This window comes from Gopherus flavomarginatus, chromosome 2 (genome assembly GCF_025201925.1).
Source record: "Gopherus flavomarginatus isolate rGopFla2 chromosome 2, rGopFla2.mat.asm, whole genome shotgun sequence".
Taxonomy (NCBI): Eukaryota; Metazoa; Chordata; order Testudines; family Testudinidae; genus Gopherus; species Gopherus flavomarginatus.
The window spans coordinates 116,948,529-116,968,135 of record NC_066618.1 but is presented as its reverse complement, the minus strand read 5'-3'; the positions used below and the strand labels follow the sequence as shown (position 1 = coordinate 116,968,135).

The 19,607-nt window shown below is 41.2% G+C and overlaps 1 protein-coding gene across 1 annotated transcript in view; it reads left to right on the top strand.

Moving 5' to 3' along the window:
* The window catches only part of SLC9A3 (solute carrier family 9 member A3), a 72,308-nt gene that overhangs the window by 25,279 nt on the left and 27,422 nt on the right, over positions 1-19,607 (top strand). The window contains exons 2-4 of the mRNA XM_050938176.1: positions 9,517-9,819; positions 17,010-17,170; positions 18,747-18,825. Coding sequence (XP_050794133.1) covers positions 9,517-9,819; positions 17,010-17,170; positions 18,747-18,825 — 543 coding nt within the window. The remainder of the gene's footprint in view (positions 1-9,516; positions 9,820-17,009; positions 17,171-18,746; positions 18,826-19,607) is intronic.

Below are 19,607 nucleotides of genomic sequence, written 5' to 3'. Positions count from 1 at the left end.
GCATATAGGGTGGGAAATGAGAAGAGCCAAAAGGGATTTAGGAAAGCAAATAGCTCAGAAGATAAAAAACAAATAAGAAATTATTTAAGTAGATCAGAAGAAGGAAGCCTGTGAGAGAATCATTGAATCTACTGGGCTACCAGGGAATAAAGGGAGCCGTGAAGAATAACGTTACTGTAGAGAAGCTGCATCAATCTTCACCACAAAGAAAGTTGAGTAGGTACCTTTTTCCCCAAGTAATTAAAATAAGGCATGATCAGAGATGTCAGAAGAGTTAGTGCTGGAACAAACTGATAAACTAAATAGTAGCTGATGCCTAGAACCAAATGATAAACATCTAAAACTTCTAAAGGAATTTAACATTGAAGCTACGAAGGTGCTAACAAAATTACCAATTAAAAATGACTACTACACCAAAGGATTGGAGGGCAGCCAATATTATACCTATCGAAAACAGGTGCTAAAGGGAGATTCTGGGAACTATCCAGAAAGTCTTACTTCAGTACTAAGTAAACTATTTGAAATGCAGATAAAAAAGAGAGTGGGTACGAAAGAGACAGACCAGCATGGCTTCCGTAAAGGAAAACCACATCTACTATAATTCTATAAGCATGTCAACAAAATAGTAGATAAAAAAGCGCTGGCTGATATAAATGTATTTGGACTTTCAAAAATTCCATCATAAGAGGTTATTAGCCATGGGATGAGATGTAAACTACATTCGTGGATTTGAAATTTTATGAGAAACAGAAATCTGTGTGGGAGTAAATGGGTAACTTTCAATCTGGCACAGGTGAATGGTGAGTTTCTCCAAATGGTTGATACTAGATTTATTGCTGTTTAGTAAATATTCATTAATAATTTGAACAAGGGGGTGAGCAGGAAAGTACAAAATTTGCAGATGACACACAATTATTTAGGTTAGTCAAGACTAGAGAAGACTGTAAGGAACTCCAAAGGGACCTATAAAGCTGGGTGAATGGGCAGCATGCTGGCGGATGAAATTCAGTGTTGACAAATGAAAGGTTTGAAGAAATAATCTGAAATGCATACTGCTAAAATTAATCTTAGAGACTCAGGAAAAAGTATCCTGTGTTGACAGCTCAATGAAAAATATCTGGCCAGTGAACAGTGGCAGGTAAAAAAACCCAAAGAGTTAGCATGTAAAATGAACAGGATCAAAAATAATATTGAAAATAATAATGGCCTTATTTAAATCAGTGGTACAGCCTGGGTTGGAAAACTGTTAAATTTTGGTCACTGTCTCTCAAAGATTGTTAAGGAACTGAGACATCCAGAGTCTGACAAAAACAAAATATTAGAGGCATGGACAGATTATTGGCTCTCTTTAAGAGAATGAAAAGATTGGTACAGTTTAGAGAAGAGATGATTAAGAGGAGACATGCTAGAGCTATATGGAACATTACAGAAAGGGTAAAGCAAATGCTCCTATTTACACTGTCATAGTACATTAGAAATTTATTAACAAATCTGATTTAAAAAAAAAGACCAAATGAAATTTGTGGAAGACACTGCCACAAAACAGCACGGAGGCCAAGAGCTAAGCAGGTTTCAAAGAAGGATTTCTGATTTATATGGCTCATAAAAACAGCCACAGATATATTAGATAAGATAATAAAACGAATATAAACCTCAGTGCTTCAGGGCATAAGCTGGCTACTAGCTGATTTTTCGAAAGAAGGCTTGCTGTGGGCAAGATATTTCTTTATGGAGCTTCTCTGGACTGCCTCTGAGGCTGCTATTGGACACTGTCACAGGCAAAGGGTCTATTTCTCCTCTACCTTGTACCTTGTGGAGTAATGTACAACTGTGTAAAGAATTACTAATCCAAATGGTAGCATTTTGCACTCACTTTCCAAAACTGTGAATGATTACACAAGCTGCAAGGCAGTAGAGAATCAGGCGCAGGATGTCCAATTAGATGGGCCTGATCCAGTATGGTAATTCCTGTGTTCCTGTGTAAAAATAAGGAAGTCAAAGCAGGACAGACAGACTAACTGCACAAAGTCAGTGCATCTCTAGACTGATTGACAGAACAGCAGATACAAAAATAATTCAGATGAGTCACTCTCAAGTTAGTAAGGAGTGAATCTCAAAATGTTCATAAATTCATTTTATGTTCATACGAACTTTATGTGAACTACTTAAAACTTGGGTCTGAAAAAACTGGGCTAAAATTTTTCAACCACCAACTTTCTTGTACAATTCCCAGCACTTTTGCTTTTGTCCAAAGGTACATGAAAATAAATGCTATGTCATTTTTCATTTGGGTCCAGGTTTTGGTTTTGAGTTACCGGCAGTCCTTCTTTTACCTGAACCAGTCTGTTTCTCTCTACTGCTAACAGAATATTTTCCATCATGCCCTTGGTAGATGGCTGAAATTATTATTATTGATAAATATTTATATAGTGCCGAGAGGCACCAGTTGGGAACAGGGCCCCATTGTGCCAGGTGCTGGACAGATGTAGAAAAGAGAGGACTTGTCTTGAAGGGCATACAATTTAAAGAATATGACACGCATCCTGAAGAGAGTGCGAGGGGGAAGAAATTTCTTTCTGTATGTTTTTTTTAAAGATGCTATAAAGGGTGTGAAATGGCAATATTTTGACTTACAGTGTGTATTTTGGCAGTGAGGAAACCTTGTTACGGTTATTTTTAGGAGAGAAAAAAAAAGAAGAAACATCACTTTTGATTTTATACACAGAAAAATCTTACTTCTATCAATAAAACTTTCCAACTTGTATACAATGGATATAAGATAACAGTATATGCACTGTTGAGCTATATTAGGGGAATTCATACAAGACTTCCTGATCAGTACCTTACCAGGAAAGTTAAAGATGGCATCCGAAGAAAAACTTAATCTCAGAGGATTTAGGGCTTGATCCTGCACCCAGTGAAATTAATGGAAGTTTTGCCGGTGGGTTCAGCCAGAATCAATAGATATAATTACAGAACCAAGTGATCTAAACTTTTTTGTTTAATCAGTGAAAACATTATTCATTGGTATTCATTAAATACAGCTCTGTTAGATAAAGACATTATTTATGAATGAAAACCTACTTTGGGAAGGTTACCCTTAAAGAAACTTTTATTTGTACATTAAGGAAGAATAATGATTGAAAGGGGCAGGAGTTGCATATCCGCTCCTCTTTAGCTCTTTTTTCATGTATCCTAGTCCTCTTAGATATCATTAAACCAAAGAACAGTGTTAACATTTTAAATTTTCATTTTAGTCAGTGAATGGAAAGAATCAAAAGATCTGCTTCTTGAGTGATTTGCTGCAAAACCGTTGCAAATGATCTCAGAGAGCAGTGAACAGCTTGTTAAATGTTAAATTCCTTTACAAGTTTCCGTCTATATAACATTCTTAAAGTAGGCTTAAAAATAACTAGTCAAATTATCTTTAAGAACTTCTTTCTCAAATTATTTTACTTTCCTTTATGAGCCTGGTGAAACTGGACCCACCTAGAACTTATCACTGTTGGATTTTTGTCAACTAATTGAAATTTCACAGTCCCTTTCCTCAGATCCCAAAGGAGGTGTAGGGAAAGCAATAACTCTACATTTACTTTGTGAGATGGTCCGTAGACTTTTCTTTCTAAAAGGCCCCGTCTTTTCTGATGCTCAACATCCATTGCCGTACAGTTTAAACACTAGCCGGTCAAAGTCTGTTTAAGCTGACTTAGCCCATACTGGTTGAAGCATGGATGTTTAACTAGTTCAGCAAATACCATTCCCAGGCAAATGTAGATGGGGCCTAAATTATCAATATTAAAAATCTAGGAAATCTCAAGAGTTCCATGTGTACTGCGGTGTCTACTGGGCTAGGGACCTGGCTACGATGTTGTAGGTCTTGAGCCCCTTCCTCTGCACTCTTAAAATATGATGTGCATTTTTGTGCCCCAAACATAGTTCAGTGCCAAGTTCACCATGTAAAGGGCACTACCATAGTGGAACTGGGAGCATTTTTACATTATGGGTGCTACGATAGCACTGCCGCTTTGCTGCTGTAGTGCCATAGTGTAGAATGCACAGTGATGGGGGGTGGAGGGTTTCCACTGATGTAGGTAATCTACTTCCCTGAGTGGTGGCAGCTAGGTTGATGGAAGAATTCTTCTCTCAGCCTAGCAGAATTACAGCAGGGCAGGGCCGGTGCAACCATTTAGGCAACCTAGGCGGTCGCCTAGGTCGCTGGGATTTGGGTGGTGCCATTTTCTTCGGCCACCCCGGTCGCCGCCAGCATTTAGGCAGAGGGAGCTGGGGCAAGGGAGCGCGGGGAGGTCTGCCTGCAGCAAATAACGGGGGGAGGGGTAGCATGCAGGGGAACTCCCCGCCCCAGCTCACCCCTGCCCTGCCTCCTCCCCAAGCACACCATGGCTGCTTCACTTCTCCCGCCTCCCAGGCTTGCGGCACCAATCAGCTTAGGCGCCGCAAGCCTGGGAGGCGGGAGAAGTGAAGCAGTGATGGTGTGATCGCGGTGCTCGTGCGCGGAGCAGGGGTGAGCTGGGGCAGGGGGGACGCCTCAGAGCAGAGAGTGGGGGGTGTTCAGCTGCCATAGGGGGGCACCTCAGGGCGGAGGGGTGGAGCTGCCATGGGGGGGTGCCTCAGGGCAGAGGGTGGGGCATGAGGAGCTGCCGCAAGGGGGCCGCCTCAGGGCAGAGGGGGGAAGCTGCCACGCGGGGGGGGGGGGCGCCTCAGGGCAGGGATGTGGAGAGCGGGGGCGCAAGGTAGAAGTTTTGCCTAGGTTGCGAAACATCCTTGCATCGGCCCTGCAGCAGGGACTAGGTTGGCTCAACTGTGGCACTCAGAGAGGTGGATTTTTCACACCCCTGAGTGCTGTATCTATGTCAACTTAATTTTAAAGTGTAGATCAGGCCTGGGTTCCCCAGTGTGGCCGAAGTTATGATGTAGAGGAGGCCTAAGAATGATCAGTGCTTTGAGAGGGGAAGAAAATCAAACCTGACACGGTTCTGCAATTGCTGAAAGACAGAACAGAAATAGATAAAGCAGTGAGGCACTGTAGCTTGCTAAAGCCCAGTTACACAAACTGGTTTTCCACAAAACCATAGGTCACTACTAGCATTTAAAGCGGTACTTCAAAACAATTTGTTTCATATGTGATATTCTGCCAGTGACTTTAAATCTAACTTCTTTTTCTAATTTCTTGCTAAGATTAAAGAGGTGCTATTCATTCTTCTCTAAAAATCATAAGCGTATACATGCAAAGATGTGCATAGGATATTAGCTTTATTGTGAATCTCATGGCTAAAGAGCCATGCAACATTTTGAATATTTGCTAACTAGTATTTACTGTTTTTGTTTCTTTCATCAGAGAGAGACCTTTCCAATTTGTACAGTATACTGGAAATGAGGACTTGTTTTAAGCAGTCTTTATACATTATCTGTACAGAAGATTATAACTTGTATTAATATTAAAATGTGAAGATACTATAAAAGTAACTGTTCATCAGTTTTGGGTGACTGAGGCCTGGTTTACCCTAACAAGTTTTGTTAGCATAGCTGTCAGCTAGGAGTGTGAAAAAATCCCACTCTTAACCAGTTTAGTGATTCTGGCAAAAGCCTTAATGTAGACAGTAATATCTGTAAAAGTCTTTTTGCTAGTATACCTTTGTCTGTTTGGGGAGATTGTATAACCTATACCAGTATAGCTTACTGGCAAACCTTTCCAAGTGTAGACAAGGCCAGAGTTAGTGTCCAGGAAAGTGACAGAACACAGAGGTTAACACTAAGCACAAGCTGACCTACAGAGATCTGTCAATTCATCACAATACTTGACTTTAACACAATTGTTGACCTACTGCTGAGTGACTATGCAGAGTTTGCTTTGTGCGTGAACTGAATGATGTGTGAAGGGTTTCTGTGTACTGAAGACCTAGGCCTGGTCTATTCTAGGTTATAATCCAAGACATGATTATTATCAAACAAAACAAAACCGCATTCTAACACAATGTGTCACTGCCCTGGGATAACATACATGCAACAACGTAAGCAGGTTGTGCTTCACAGCCTCTCAAAGTGGAGCTGAACACGGGGGTTGTGGTGTTTAGATGTGCTTGTAATTATTAGAACGGGGAACACTGGCTGTTGGGAGTCTGAAAGGACAAGGAACAGGAAGGAGGGGGGAGGAGTTGAGGAGGCGGAGTGAGAGTCACAGAGGGTGCAGCAGCAGCTTGGTAAAGAGGTTTCCACTGTAAAAATAAAGTCCTGTTGAAACTTGTTAGTACCTTGCCTGCTTGATACAACAACGGTGTGGGTGGAGGATGGAGAAATAAGAGGAAGGAGGGAAGTGCCTCTGGCAGAAATCCCCCTCAACTCAGAGCAGCACCAACCCGTTGCTTCTCCTTTGACCCAAATCCCACAATTCTCGGCTGCCGCAAAGGATTGTGGTACATCTGGGTGGCAGGTCATTTTTTGGTTCAAGAATACAAAGGGATTGAGACCCTCCACAGAAGACCAGAGTATGGTGAAATAATGGTGTTAACACAATTCATAGACAGAGACAGAAGTGCTGGGGGTATTGGGATAAGCTAACTGCTGTCATTTTTACCACCACGTTGTCCAACCTTCTCTGAAAAGTCTTGGACTGGCAAAAACACTAGTGGCCATGTACTGAAATCACAAAGCTAATTCAGATTTATACCCAGGAGTGCAGAGATGAAAAAAATAACCTACTCTGCTACCTAGTTATCCACAGCCACCTGTTTACAGAATAGCTACAACAGGTGCATCATTAGATAAGCAGAAATTTCACTATTAATTCTTTACAGAGTTATTTGTCTGTAGGGAACTGCACGCCATCCTCCTTGGCACCTGCAGAACTGCTGTAATTCCATCCTACCGGTAGATTCAAATGCAAACTATTGTCCAGAATAGTTGGCTGGGAGTTCACCATTTAGGTGAATGAAAGGCAGGACCTGCTGCTTTTAAAAGCTAGGTGTCAAAGAACATGGATCGCTAATTCAGTTTAAGAGCTAGATTCTCATACCTTTACTCATGGTGAATAGCACCTGATTCAGTAAGTGTTCCCATTGGCTTTAGTGGACTACTTCTGGAGTAAGATGCTACTCACTGTGAGTAAAGCTGTCAGACTGGCCCTATGAAATGAGTGTACTCCCATTAATTCAAGTTGCAATAGATCCAGATGCATTGTTAGAGGGACATAGTTCAGGATAGCGAGCTATGAAAATGGTATGACATTTCTTGATTAAACTTTAGAGGGTGATGTGAGGCATGAGGACAACTCTGTTTCTCTAATCATCTGAAACATGCAATAATTGTCCAGAAATGCATAGCCTGAAGTGTGGTGTTCTCATGACATGGAATTTGCACACTTGGCCAGAGAAAAAATGCTGAGGCCTTATAGGTGTGTGTGAATAAGAACTCAGACATTGCAGCTAAGTTCCAGCTGTAACGTCTAAAACCATTGCATGATATTGGAATACTCATGGCATTTTCCACTTGTGCATTGAGAAGCTTATAACGGTCTTGACTTGACTCTGTCTGTCTTATTCATACTGAATAGTATCTTTCTATGGAAGCAGTCTATGGGGTTTCTTGTGTAGTAAAGTGCTACGCTACATGAATACATTTGGTACAATCTGGCCCCTTGATGGTTTAGGATTAGATTTTCTCTTGGGCTGTATGCCAGTGCAGGAAAGTAAAGGAGAATAAGGCACTTCTCTTGCCTCTCCTTTTACACCTTTGCTTTGGATAGGCAGCCCTTAGTTCTGGACGCACAATAACAAGTGGCCTATGTGACCACTTACTTCCCACCCTCACAGATAAGGTGGAGGGGAAAGAGTGAATCCTTGACTCTACCCTTTACTGTGCCAGCCAGCACCGCTGAGGCAATGGGGAGGGAGTAATAATCTACTGCTGGCATAAGCTAGGTCTGGTATAGGCTAGCAGTTAACCACTATTTTAAGAAGCCTGGAGGGAAATATGGCTCTGTGAGCCTGATTCTTTCACTGCTGTGCTCATGGGGCACTGCATCAATGTGCCACCAGGACGCACCTTTAGAGAGGGGTCCATGTTCATAGCAAAAACAGCGTGCAATTGGAGACAAACCTTTCCACATGCAAAGTTTCAGCTGATACAAAACATTCTGTTCATTGTGGGGAAACTGTTCCTTAATTACATCTGTTAAAGAATTCTATAGAATAGTGAGGATTTAGCATGAAGTCCAGTGGCTACTTCACAATATCAGGTTTTCAGATGTCTTCAAAATTCTTGTTCCATACTTTTAATTCCGGGCATTTCTCAGTCATGTCTGTCTTAAAACACAGCAAAAGGGAATCCTGACCCAAGTAAGTCTGACTCAGCAGAATTCATTTTCAGGGATAAAGAATGTAATCCTTTCTCCTTAATGTGATAAATTGGTTGATAATTTACTGACTGGAGATGCAAGGAATGGAAGGAATGACCACCAAAAAAAAAAAAACTTTGAAAACCTGAATGCCATGGTTTGTAAACAGAACAATGGTTTTCAGGGACCCAAAACAATCTGTGAGGCAGTGCAGCCTTCATAACAAAGAGAAAATGCTAACTGGGAGGGACACTGGTTTTCTTTATTGGATTACTCAGGTTGTGGAAGGTACTTTCCAGCTATAGAATTAGTGACCCAGATGCTCCTCAAAACTGACTGTGTTTCAGAATGTTTATTTAACACAGTTTGCCTCCTCCTCCCATTGTTGTCATCTAAATCCAGTTTTAACCTGGTTTGGGGTCATTCACACAGCCAGAAGCAAAATGTTACAACTTGGTCTATTTCACAGGTCTCGTCTACCCTGGAAACTTTAGGGACCTCTGCCATCATTACACTAGCGCTGGTGCATCTACACTGGTGCTAGCCGTGGTGGGAGCACTGGTATAGGCTGGCTGCTGTCATTGTTACAGTCATGTCACCAATCATTGTGTACTTCTGCTAGCTGATAGGGGAAGATTTTTCTATACATCTTAAAACATGGAGTCCTGATAGTTCTGTGGAGTAATTTTCAGCAAACTTGAGCCCATTTGTGTGCTAGTTGAGCAGAGTTATAGGTTGATATTAACATCACGAGAAACTAAGTGGTTTTGATTGAGTTTCAGATGATAGTGAAATTCAGTCTTTCAGTGCAAAACTATATATGAGCTCAGCTGTACTCAGCATGGGGGTTAGGATCACAAGTAATCCTTGAATCAGGGGTGCACATCCACCGCTAACTCAAACTGAAGCAAAGCTTCACATAAACTCCTGCAAAATTGAATTGCTGAGATTCCCTCAGCAGTACTTCATGGCCAAACATCTCTAGTACCTCCCATTTATCTTGCTCCATCCTAGCTCAGAGAGCTGGTCTCATTCTTCTCTCCTCTCAGTTCCTTTCTTATCTAACACTTTCTTATCTAAAACCAGTCGTGCTAACAACAGCTGTAATATCAACCAAATTATGTTTGCATTTTGATTCTTTCACATTTTTTTCTCTTTTTTTGCAGTTTTCCACTTGTCTCACAAAGTCACCCGCGTGGTTCCAGAAAGCGCTCTGCTGATTGTCCTTGGCCTCTTTCTGGGTGGTATTGTATGGGCTGCAGACCACATTGCCTCCTTCACTCTTACACCAAATGTATTTTTCTTCTACCTGCTGCCACCCATTGTCTTAGATGCTGGATACTTCATGCCAAACAAATTGTTTTTTGGAAATCTTGGTACCATCCTTCTGTATGCTGTAATCGGGACTGTGTGGAATGCTGCCACAACAGGCATGTCTCTCTATGGTGTCTACCTTAGTGGAATAATGGGTAAGCCTGATTCTCAAGAATCATTGCTATTTAAAATGGGTACTGGTTGGTTCATTAGTGGTGCATTACAGATAACTCTTTCCCACAGAAAAACACCAAGTATTAACTAGAGCTGGTTGGAACATTTTCAGGTAAATGAAACTTCAGAGTGGACAGAGCAGGGACTTGAACCTGGTTCTCTAACCTTGCAGGAAACACACACTACCCTACTTACCTACACACCTCACTGGACTGAAAAGCTCGGGTTTCAAGCCAAAAAAACACACATTTTGACACAATTCCATGTTAACAGAAATATTCCAAAAGAGGTTTTTTTTTGTTCCAGTGCAGAACAAATCTCAAAAGTTGCTGCAAAACAGAATTGTCCTCCACTCAGCTCTAGTATGAATTAAGCAAGGATCTCTAAGTGTATTTATATAATAGGTCATTGTTTCAACATTTAAAGCTAGAAACCACCCTGCTAGAGTAAGATTGAAGTGGCATTTGCAAGGGGCGTTCTGCCTATGTAGTATTGATGAATGTGTAATGTCTCTGAGGTGATATGAGAAGCATACATTGCAACAGCTGTTCCATCTTTTTGGGGAGGTGTAGTAGTAGCACCAGGTTTGGACCACTAGCAACTCAACACTAGCAAATCAGAAGACCACAAGGGGGAATGGAGTCATGACTGCACTGCTGTTCAGATGTGTCTCCTCCAGGGTGTGTAGCACACCTACCTGTACTATGACTTTCTAGTACCTATTACTCATGGAACTCAAGCATCATGATTCTGGAAGCCTTCTGCTCAGGTGCAAAAAGGGTAGTGCAGGTTGTTTCTTAATGCCCCCACAGAGGAGCAAACAGAGGCAATCTGACCCAATACTGTTACTCAATTAAATAACTTCTAAAGTGAACTCAGATTCTGAGAGGGAAATATCTGCCATGAAAGAGCAGACCATGATTAAACATAAAAGGTCAGAAATAGCCTCAAAGGTTGCTCTCACCATCCATTACAGGTGAAATACAGTCATTTTTAGGTTCCGATTTTTAAAGTAGTGTTTGGGATTTAGCTACTTATTTTCCATTACATTTAATGGAAAACATGTGGCTTCATTCCCTGCATTGCTTTGAAAATCCTACCTAGAGATCTAACAGAGTAGGACCACAAATTATATAGCTAGATGTTTACATTTTTTTTAAGTTTATAGGCACAATTGAGTGAATCAACAATTTTATACCTGCAAAATTTGAGATTTTTTTTTAAATTTGGCTCAGTAATAATTTTCCTTACCACTTTTAATCAAATATGAAATCTGCATACCTTTCAAGGCTTTTTAAGTTGGTCAGGATCTGTTTTGTCTATTTTCTCTGTACTTTATTTAATCTAGTGTGTCTCTGGTGCTTATCATGATGGTGTCTGAGTGCCAAAAGTGATAGCTTTCTGCAGCAAGAAAGTCCTGTAAGAACAGGTTCATAGTTTTGATTGTTTGTTTGGAAGAATGTACTTTTGCTCACCTCAGTGTCTTAACTTTGTAAAGCAGAGATAAGCAGTGGGCAAATGAACACAAGAAAACTTCCATTGTCTGTATGCTGATCTGGCAACCTCTGAGAAAAAGATGTTCCTTGCAAAGGAGAGCTGGAAGGAAGGAGTTTGTTGCCTCTAAGGATCTGATTCCATGTATTTATTGAAAACTTGGATTAGCACTCTGACAGGTTTACACTGGCTTCTGAGGTTACAGTAAAGCTAGGCAGCCATGTTGCTAGGATTTGTCAGCCTGATGACCATTTTTCACTTGCCTAGTATTGTTCTGGGTGTTTGTGCTAAGGTTTAATGCTGCTGCTTAAAAAAAGGCATTATTGTGGAGTTAAATGGATGAGATTGCCTTACCTTGTTTTGCAGTAGTCCTACACTCCCATGTCAACAAAATTGATTTTTGCACCTGAAGATAGCTGTGGGGGTGGCTGTAACATACTGGCTAGTATGTGAGATACCTTATAGCTGTACTGGATAGAATGTGGCTTGATCCAGCCCTGTAATTATTTGCGATAGGTCAGGTCTGGCCCACTTAATGTATTTATGTGTCTTGTATGGCCTATGTTCACATGCTAAAGAATGATAACTTATTTTTCTCTTTTTCCAAGAATGGAAAGCTTCTAAACCCTTGTGATTGTGCTTGATTCCAATGTGAACAGAGCCTCACCCAGGCAGTGTTGTCTTTCTGAGTTTGAAACAATGACTCAAGAGCTGCGAATTACCCTGTTGCCCTCCATTACCCTCAATGAGGTGTAACTATCTAAATGTCATAATTAATTTTTAATCGATGCTCATTGTAGGTGCTGGGATGGTGAAGGTTTTGGGATTTAAGTCTACACCAAGATGGGAATGGGGAGCTGCTGCAGGGAAGGAAATGCTGAGGGATGAACAGAAGCGGCACCCAAAGACAGTAGAGAGAGAGAGAGAAAAAAAAGCAAAAGAAGGATGGGAAAGGAAGTGAAAAAAATGGGCAGAAGTGGTTGTAGTCTTACTTATCAGAATATTTGCCCAGTAAGTGATGCTGAATGGGACAATAAGATGATGACTAAATACAAAATACGACTGATAACTAGAACAAGTAATTTTTTACAAATCATTCAACATTTTGAAATGTCAAAATTATTTCCATTTTGCAGGGCTTGTAACAGACCAGTTAAATAAAAAGAGCCCTGACATCTTTAATCAAAATTTGTTTTGAAAATGTTATAAAAATGACTTTGTTAAAGAAAAATTGGGATAAATGTTCTGCAAAAGCAATTAAAAATATGGAAAATTTTGGGGAAAATGAAACACTTAAGACAAAAGTTTGTTTTAAATAAAAGGCCATTTTCAGCACCTTTCCTTCCAATCCCCCCCCCCCCCCCAATGTGCTCAAAATTTTTAACTAGCTACAATAACTAAAATTGAGTTACAATAAAAAGGCCATATTTTCCCCTTTATCTTTTGCAAACTCTCATTGACAGCAATGGGAATTCCACTGTGGACTGAGGGTAGGTTGTATAGTCATAAATGTATTCCACAACCCTTAAATCACAGTTAAAAATGTGACTCAGCTCTTTCTGTTGAATAGGTTTGACAATCCTACAGCCTGCAACAGCATATGCATCACAGTCATCTGTAAACGGATGGGCCTGATTGCTTAAAACTTTTGAAATGAGACTGCACAAAGAACTAGATAATACACTGTATGTACTATACTTAGCTGACAGGATGATGTATTATGACCTATTAGATCCTTTTTCAGTTCTAATCGCCATTATGGAAAAGGCCAGAGAAGCTTGTCCCTGATTCAAACTATGTCACTCACAAATAGAGATAAGTAGGACTTGAAAAGCTTACATGATACCAGCTAACCAAAGGATTAAATCTAGTAGCCACATGCTGATATATAAGAAGGGAGAGAAATCTGGGTACAGTACCTATGGAGAAACCCAGCTCTCCCACTCCAGCTGCTGGGGGAGGAAGGGTACTGGGATTCTTCTTAGTTCTTGGAGCCAGTTTGAGGATTTTACCTTTCATGTCATCCTCTGGGGAGTAGGTGCCAAGGAATAATGCGGGGTTGTTATTTTGTTTGTTTGTACTTCAAATTTTATTATTCAGGCGAACAAAGATGAAAGTTTAATATAGCTGAATGTATGGATGTATATCCATTGAAGACATAGTTGTGATAAAAGCATCAAACAGATTATGTTTCTTCCAACTCCATTGACACATGGAACTAGTAATTGATTAACTCTGATCTATTTCCCAATATGAGAGCAGTACACCTAAACTGGATTACATAGATTTCAGTTTAAATGAATGGAAACACCTGTTAAATATGATATTCAGTGTCCTTAGTTAGAACTTGTTCAATTTGCAGAAGAAAAGTATAGAACAGGCAAGAAGATCAATATAATAATAATGAAAAGGAAATGCTACTTTAAAAGTACATTTGGAAGAAACATAACTTAAATGTTAAACTAGTGCTCCCTGTCACCCTTACACATTCACAAGGGAAAAAAGGAAAACCAATCCCAGGTCATGCTGACTGATTTCCCCCCAATCATAAAACTAGCGCTCACACTGTTGCTATTACTGGTGGAGCTACACAGTGAATTCCCACTTAATGAATTCCGGTTATGAAGTTTTGCAATGTAGACAAGGTCCTAGCTTCCAGGTGATGTCCAGAGTGAAAATTGTTCTATAATTCTTTAGTGGCAGTGCATTGAATTAGAGGGTATGGTGGTCTAAGAAAAACTCAGGTTTGGTAGCCTAAGAAAAACTCAGGTTTAGCAATCCCACCTCTCTTGACACTATTTTGTAATATTTATAGATGTACCCTAACCTCCCCATCAGTATTTGCTCACTAGCTTTTGGAAGTTCTTAAAGAATGTAGCAGCAATCATAATTGGTAACATATAAAACAGATAAGAGATGTAGGTGAGCCAATTCATCTTAAAGGCATTTGTCTTACAGTGTCATGATACCCATAGTTATTGCCATTGAGCTATCTCTTCCTTAAACACAGAAAGGAGGGTAAGAATGTTACAGAATCTTTATTTGGAGTCAGGTGCAGCGCCAGCTTCAGAATTTTCTGCCAGGCCTGAAAATATTTTGCCACTGACACCACCCTGCTTCCCAATCACTCAAGCCCCCTTCCCCCCCAAAAAACTTGACTGTGACCTGCCCCCTCCCCTGCTCACCGCCACTCTGTATAAACATGAATTAAGATGACTGTCTCCGTTTTATAAATAAATAGAGTAACTATGTGCTTCTGAAAACCAGGAATGTCTCTGTTCCTGTAGTCCTTGTCAGCTTTGCAGAAAATGATAGTATCCTGCTTGTTGGTGATGGTACGGAGAGATGGTCTCTATTCCTCTCCAGTCTTATTTGCTGCTGCCAGATGGGGGTGGGTTGTGTCTGGTACTCTACCCAGCCTCCAATTTTGGGTCCTCCTTCTGGATGAATAGCTCCATGCATTTTGTAACAAACATTTGAAAGTCAGTTCCTCGTTCACTTACCTGCCAATTCCTAAGTACTCTGGACTTGAAAAGTTACCTCCACACATACTCACCAAAAGGAGAGACCCTATGAGCCTGGGGGAAGTGTGCCCACACTGCCATGCTGCAAACAATGCCACACCAAGGCAACAGCTCTTCAGTGTTCATTACCAAACTGTTATTCCCAAACCATCCATTCCTAAATCCATAAATCCGTGGTACGCCCACATCTGGAATACTGCGCACAGATGTGGTCTCCTCACCTCAAAAAAGATACACTGGCACTAGAGAAGGTTCAGAAAAGGGCAACTGAAATGATTAGGGGTTTGGAGAGGGTCCCATATGAGGAAAGATTAAAGAGGCTAGGACTCTTCAGCTTGGAAAAGAGGAGACTAAGGGGGGATATGATAGAGGTATATAAAATCATGAGTGATGTGGAGAAAGTGGATAAGGAAAAATTATTTACTTATTCCCATAATACAAGAACTAGGGGTCACCAAATGAAATTAATAAGCAGCAGGTTTAAAACAAATAAAAGGAAGTTCTTCTTCATGCAGCGCACAGTCAACTTGTGGAACTCCTTGCCTGAGGAGGTTGTGAAGGCGAGGACTATAACAGTGTTTAAAAGAGAACTGGATAAATTCATGGTGGTTAAGTCCATAAATGGCTATTAGCCAGGATGGGTAAGGAATAGTGTCCCTAGACTCTGTTTGTCAGAGGATGGAGATGGATGGCAGGAGAGAGATCACTTGATCATTGCCTGTTAGGTTCACTCCTTCTGGGGCACCTGGCATTGGCCACTGTTGGTAGACAGATACTGGGCTAGATGGACCTTTGGTCTGACCCAGTACGGCCGTTCTTATGTTCTTATGTTCTAACCAATACGTCAGTTCTGTCCCCTTCACCCCAAAGCAAATAACTTCTGGTGCACACGTACACCAATTAATAAAATGGGGCTCTGCACCATCCCTTTCAATAAATGGATTCTGGGCTCTGCCCTGCTTCCCTCACCCTTCATGAATTTTGACCTCCCTGTAGTTAATAAATACTGCCCCCTGCCCAACTCCCATTAATGAATTCAGGTGCCTTCCTCTGCCCATTAATGAATTCTGAGCCCCACATAAATGAATGGGACTCCATAACCGTTTGTACAACTTCTCTGGAGCTGCAGGGTTCTGGGATGTGCCAGGAGACCCTTAGCAGGAATGTCAGCTTCTCTGTGCCTCTCCCTTCCTCTTTAAGGAAAAGTGCATGTGCCACAATTTTTTTCCTGCTCCTCTCCTGCCATCTGCAAAGAGCAGTTGGCTCTGCCACTCCACACTCTGCCTCTCCCTCCCCTTCTGAGAAAGAGGAGTATTTCAGGGGGCTCATCTGCTTCCTGGCCACCTCCTTACCTCCTATGAAGGACCAGGGTTGCTTTGCTCCTTTGGTCTTCCTTGCTCTGCAGGGAAGGAACCAGTTGCTTGTCAGTCCGCTTGCCTGGGCAACATTTCCAGTCTCTCTAGGCTAGCAGGTGACTTGGCATTTTAAACAGTGAGTCATTAAACATGACTTGGCTCCCTGCATAGATGAAGTGCTGGTGACATCATCAATAAACCTGTGGCCTCACAGCTTGTCAAGTAAGTGAAGGAGGAAATTATTTTTAAATATTTCATTTTAAAATGCATGTATCTGTAATTTCTAAGGGTCTCCTATATTCTGCCGACCTTCCAGTTTGAGATGCTTGCATTACTGTTCCCTGTCCTGTGGGTACACTCAGAGGCTATCTGCTTCCAGGGCTATCAATCTGGAACCTTTGTTTAGCATGAAATTAAAGTGCTTTTATAGAAGAACTAAATGAAGTTAATTTCCTAGATGAGAACAAAAATATTGAAATAAATGTTGAGTTAGTCTGATACCATAATCAGTTTTCTTGAGGGTGCCCAACTGTGTGCTGCTTACTCACACAAAATTCACTTTTGCTTCAGTGGGAGTTTTATCTGAATAAGGAGTCCAGAAATGTGCTTTGAGGACAAATTCTGCACTTAATTACATAAGTGTGACTCCCTTGAACTGATTCTAAGTAAGTGAGAGCAGAATTTGGTCTGTTATGTAAAGAGTGTGCTACTAATTGGATCTGGTTCCTTCAGGACCATACGGAGATTCATCTTGCTGGTGGTTTTACATAGCTGTAAGTTTTTGTTTTGTTTTCATAGGCCAGCTGGACATTGGGCTGCTGGACTTTCTCCTGTTTGGCAGTCTGATAGCTGCCGTGGACCCTGTGGCTGTTCTGGCCGTGTTTGAAGAAGTCCATGTCAATGAAGTTCTGTTTATTATAGTTTTTGGAGAATCTCTGCTGAATGATGCTGTAACTGTGGTAAGAGGATTTCATATCCAAGAGTCACCCCAATTCTGGAGGGTTTATTCTGAACTAAGATATCCACTGTGGAATAAAGTAGCCTGTTATCTGTGGCTGTCTGTTCACGGGTCAGCTACCACACACAAGTTCTACTAGCTTGTTTGCAGACATTTTGCTGCCAGTATTATCTGAATGTGAAGGGGGCAAGCAGGTCACATTGTATGTTCCTATTCCCTGGTGGGATAAATATAACTCTTAAAATGCGGTTTCTGGTACAAATACTTTGTTTGCCATTAATAGCCATCATGACTATCATCATTTACTAAATTTATTTCCCCGAGCTTTTGAGCTGTCCTCTGCTAGTTCTTTGAGCTGCTTATATTCATTTTGTCCAATTTTGCATATGCTCTTAATCTATGTACACCTCTCACATACCTTCTTTGTTTATGTCATCTTGGCCTTTCCAACTTCCATCAATATTTATCTGATGGCTTCCACGGTCATTACTGACAATGTTGCTTCTCAGTGACATTCATTTATCAGATAACAAAAGTTGCAGTGTTACCAGCTCTTCTGATTTTATTGCCAGTCTTGCAATGTGGGGTGTTTTTCTTAAAGCCCCAGCTCTGGGAATCCAGAGAATCCCAAAGGAATCTCAACTTTCATTATTTAAAATGTTTCTCGAACTGATGGTTTCAGGGAAAAGTTTTAAAATGTGACCCTAGTGCTTTGTAAAGGCCCAGAAACCAAAAAGCATATAAACAGAACTTAAAATGAATTGTTTTTAAACATCTCATGATTTTTGAATACTTGGGGTTGCAGTACTGTGGTCAGCAGTTGGATATCTATAAATATCTCTGAGGACTACAATGTAGAGGAATAAGAGACTTACAATACGGCCTAGCTAACTCAAGTTATTTCTGTAACATCTCCTCACTAGCCCCATTCCTGTAGCAATGAAAGTGTTATCATAATTCCCAAAATATTATCCTCAATTTCCAAAGCATGGTGTTTAATTTTTGCCCAGAGGCCCATTTGGTGCTTACTAAAGTAGAATTCTCTGGCGTACATTTTAATTAAATAAACACAACATCAAAGAGATGATTTGATAATCAAATTATTTTGTTTTAATTTCTTGGTGATTTATTTTGCCTATCCACTCCCTTTTGGATGCACAAAACCTAAAATTTTTTTTTAACCCACAAATCACCCTCTGTGCTAAAATGATAATTATAATCCATTTATCATGATTCTCACTTTTCTTCATCTTTCTTTACTATCTATGCCATCTTTAAAAAAACTTTCATCAAGCACTTAGCTGCTACAGTGATAGGCTCTATGGAAGACACTTGGACACACAGGCAGACAAAACAGCCGTTTTTTCAGCTAGATATATTCTACAGATTTCATTTTTATCATATTTTGGCCTTTTCCTATTTGATTATGTATTCTCCAAACAGTTTGCTGTTTCAAATAGATGGACTTTTTTACCTCAGTCTGACAAAATTTCAGGATTTACCAGACCCATACATGTGATTATTTGAATTGGCTTGATTCAGGAACAAATGCTAAGAGAAGTTACTTTTCTTTTTAGGTGCTGTACAATGTGTTTGATTCTTTCGTTGCAATGGGAGCTGATAACGTGACTGGGGTGGACTGCGTAAAAGGCATTGGTGCGTAGAATTTAATTATATGTTAATCATTGATAAAAGTCTGCAGGATTGTAATAATAAATCATTGTAATCCTGTCATCTTATGACCTTTTGTAGCAGCGTGCGACCCACCACTGCAGCACCTCCTGCTGGTCATTCTGGAATTAGCTCAAGTCCTTCCACAGGGCGCCCTCCTCTGGTGGTGTCTCGCTCGCTGTGCCCCGCTCCACTGTTTCTCCCACTTTTGGGGGAACCGGCAATCTGTAGTCCAGCCACTTGCCTTGGTGGCCTGCTACAGTCACCGGTCTAGTTCCTTGCTCCAGGGGCAAACTGCAGTCTGTGTTGGCCACTTCCCTCAGGGCAAGTGGGAGCAGCCCTAGCACCTTAACTACCCTTCCTCCAGGGTCTCAGTCTGGCAGTGGTCAGCCAGAAGCTCCTTCTGCTCTGCTACCCTGTCCAGCACTGCTCTAGCCATGGTGCTCCTAGGCAGCCAGTCCTTCTCCCTAGCAGGCCAGGGAGAGACTCTCTGCTCTGTTGAGCAGCCCTTTATATATGGCCCCTGCTGGCCCTGCTTGGCCACTGCAACAAGCCACCTCCCAATTGGCTCGCTTAGTGAGCCCTCCTCTAATTGGAGGCTCCTGCACAGGCTCCCTCTGGCCTTCTTTAACGCTTCCTCTTCCTGGTGTGGGGAAACTGTTCCACTACACCTTTACAGACCCTTTTCCTTCCATCTCTAACCCTGAGGTTCTGCAGCACACCCCGGAAGAAGAAACCCACACTTGTACCTCCTCAATATTTGAGAA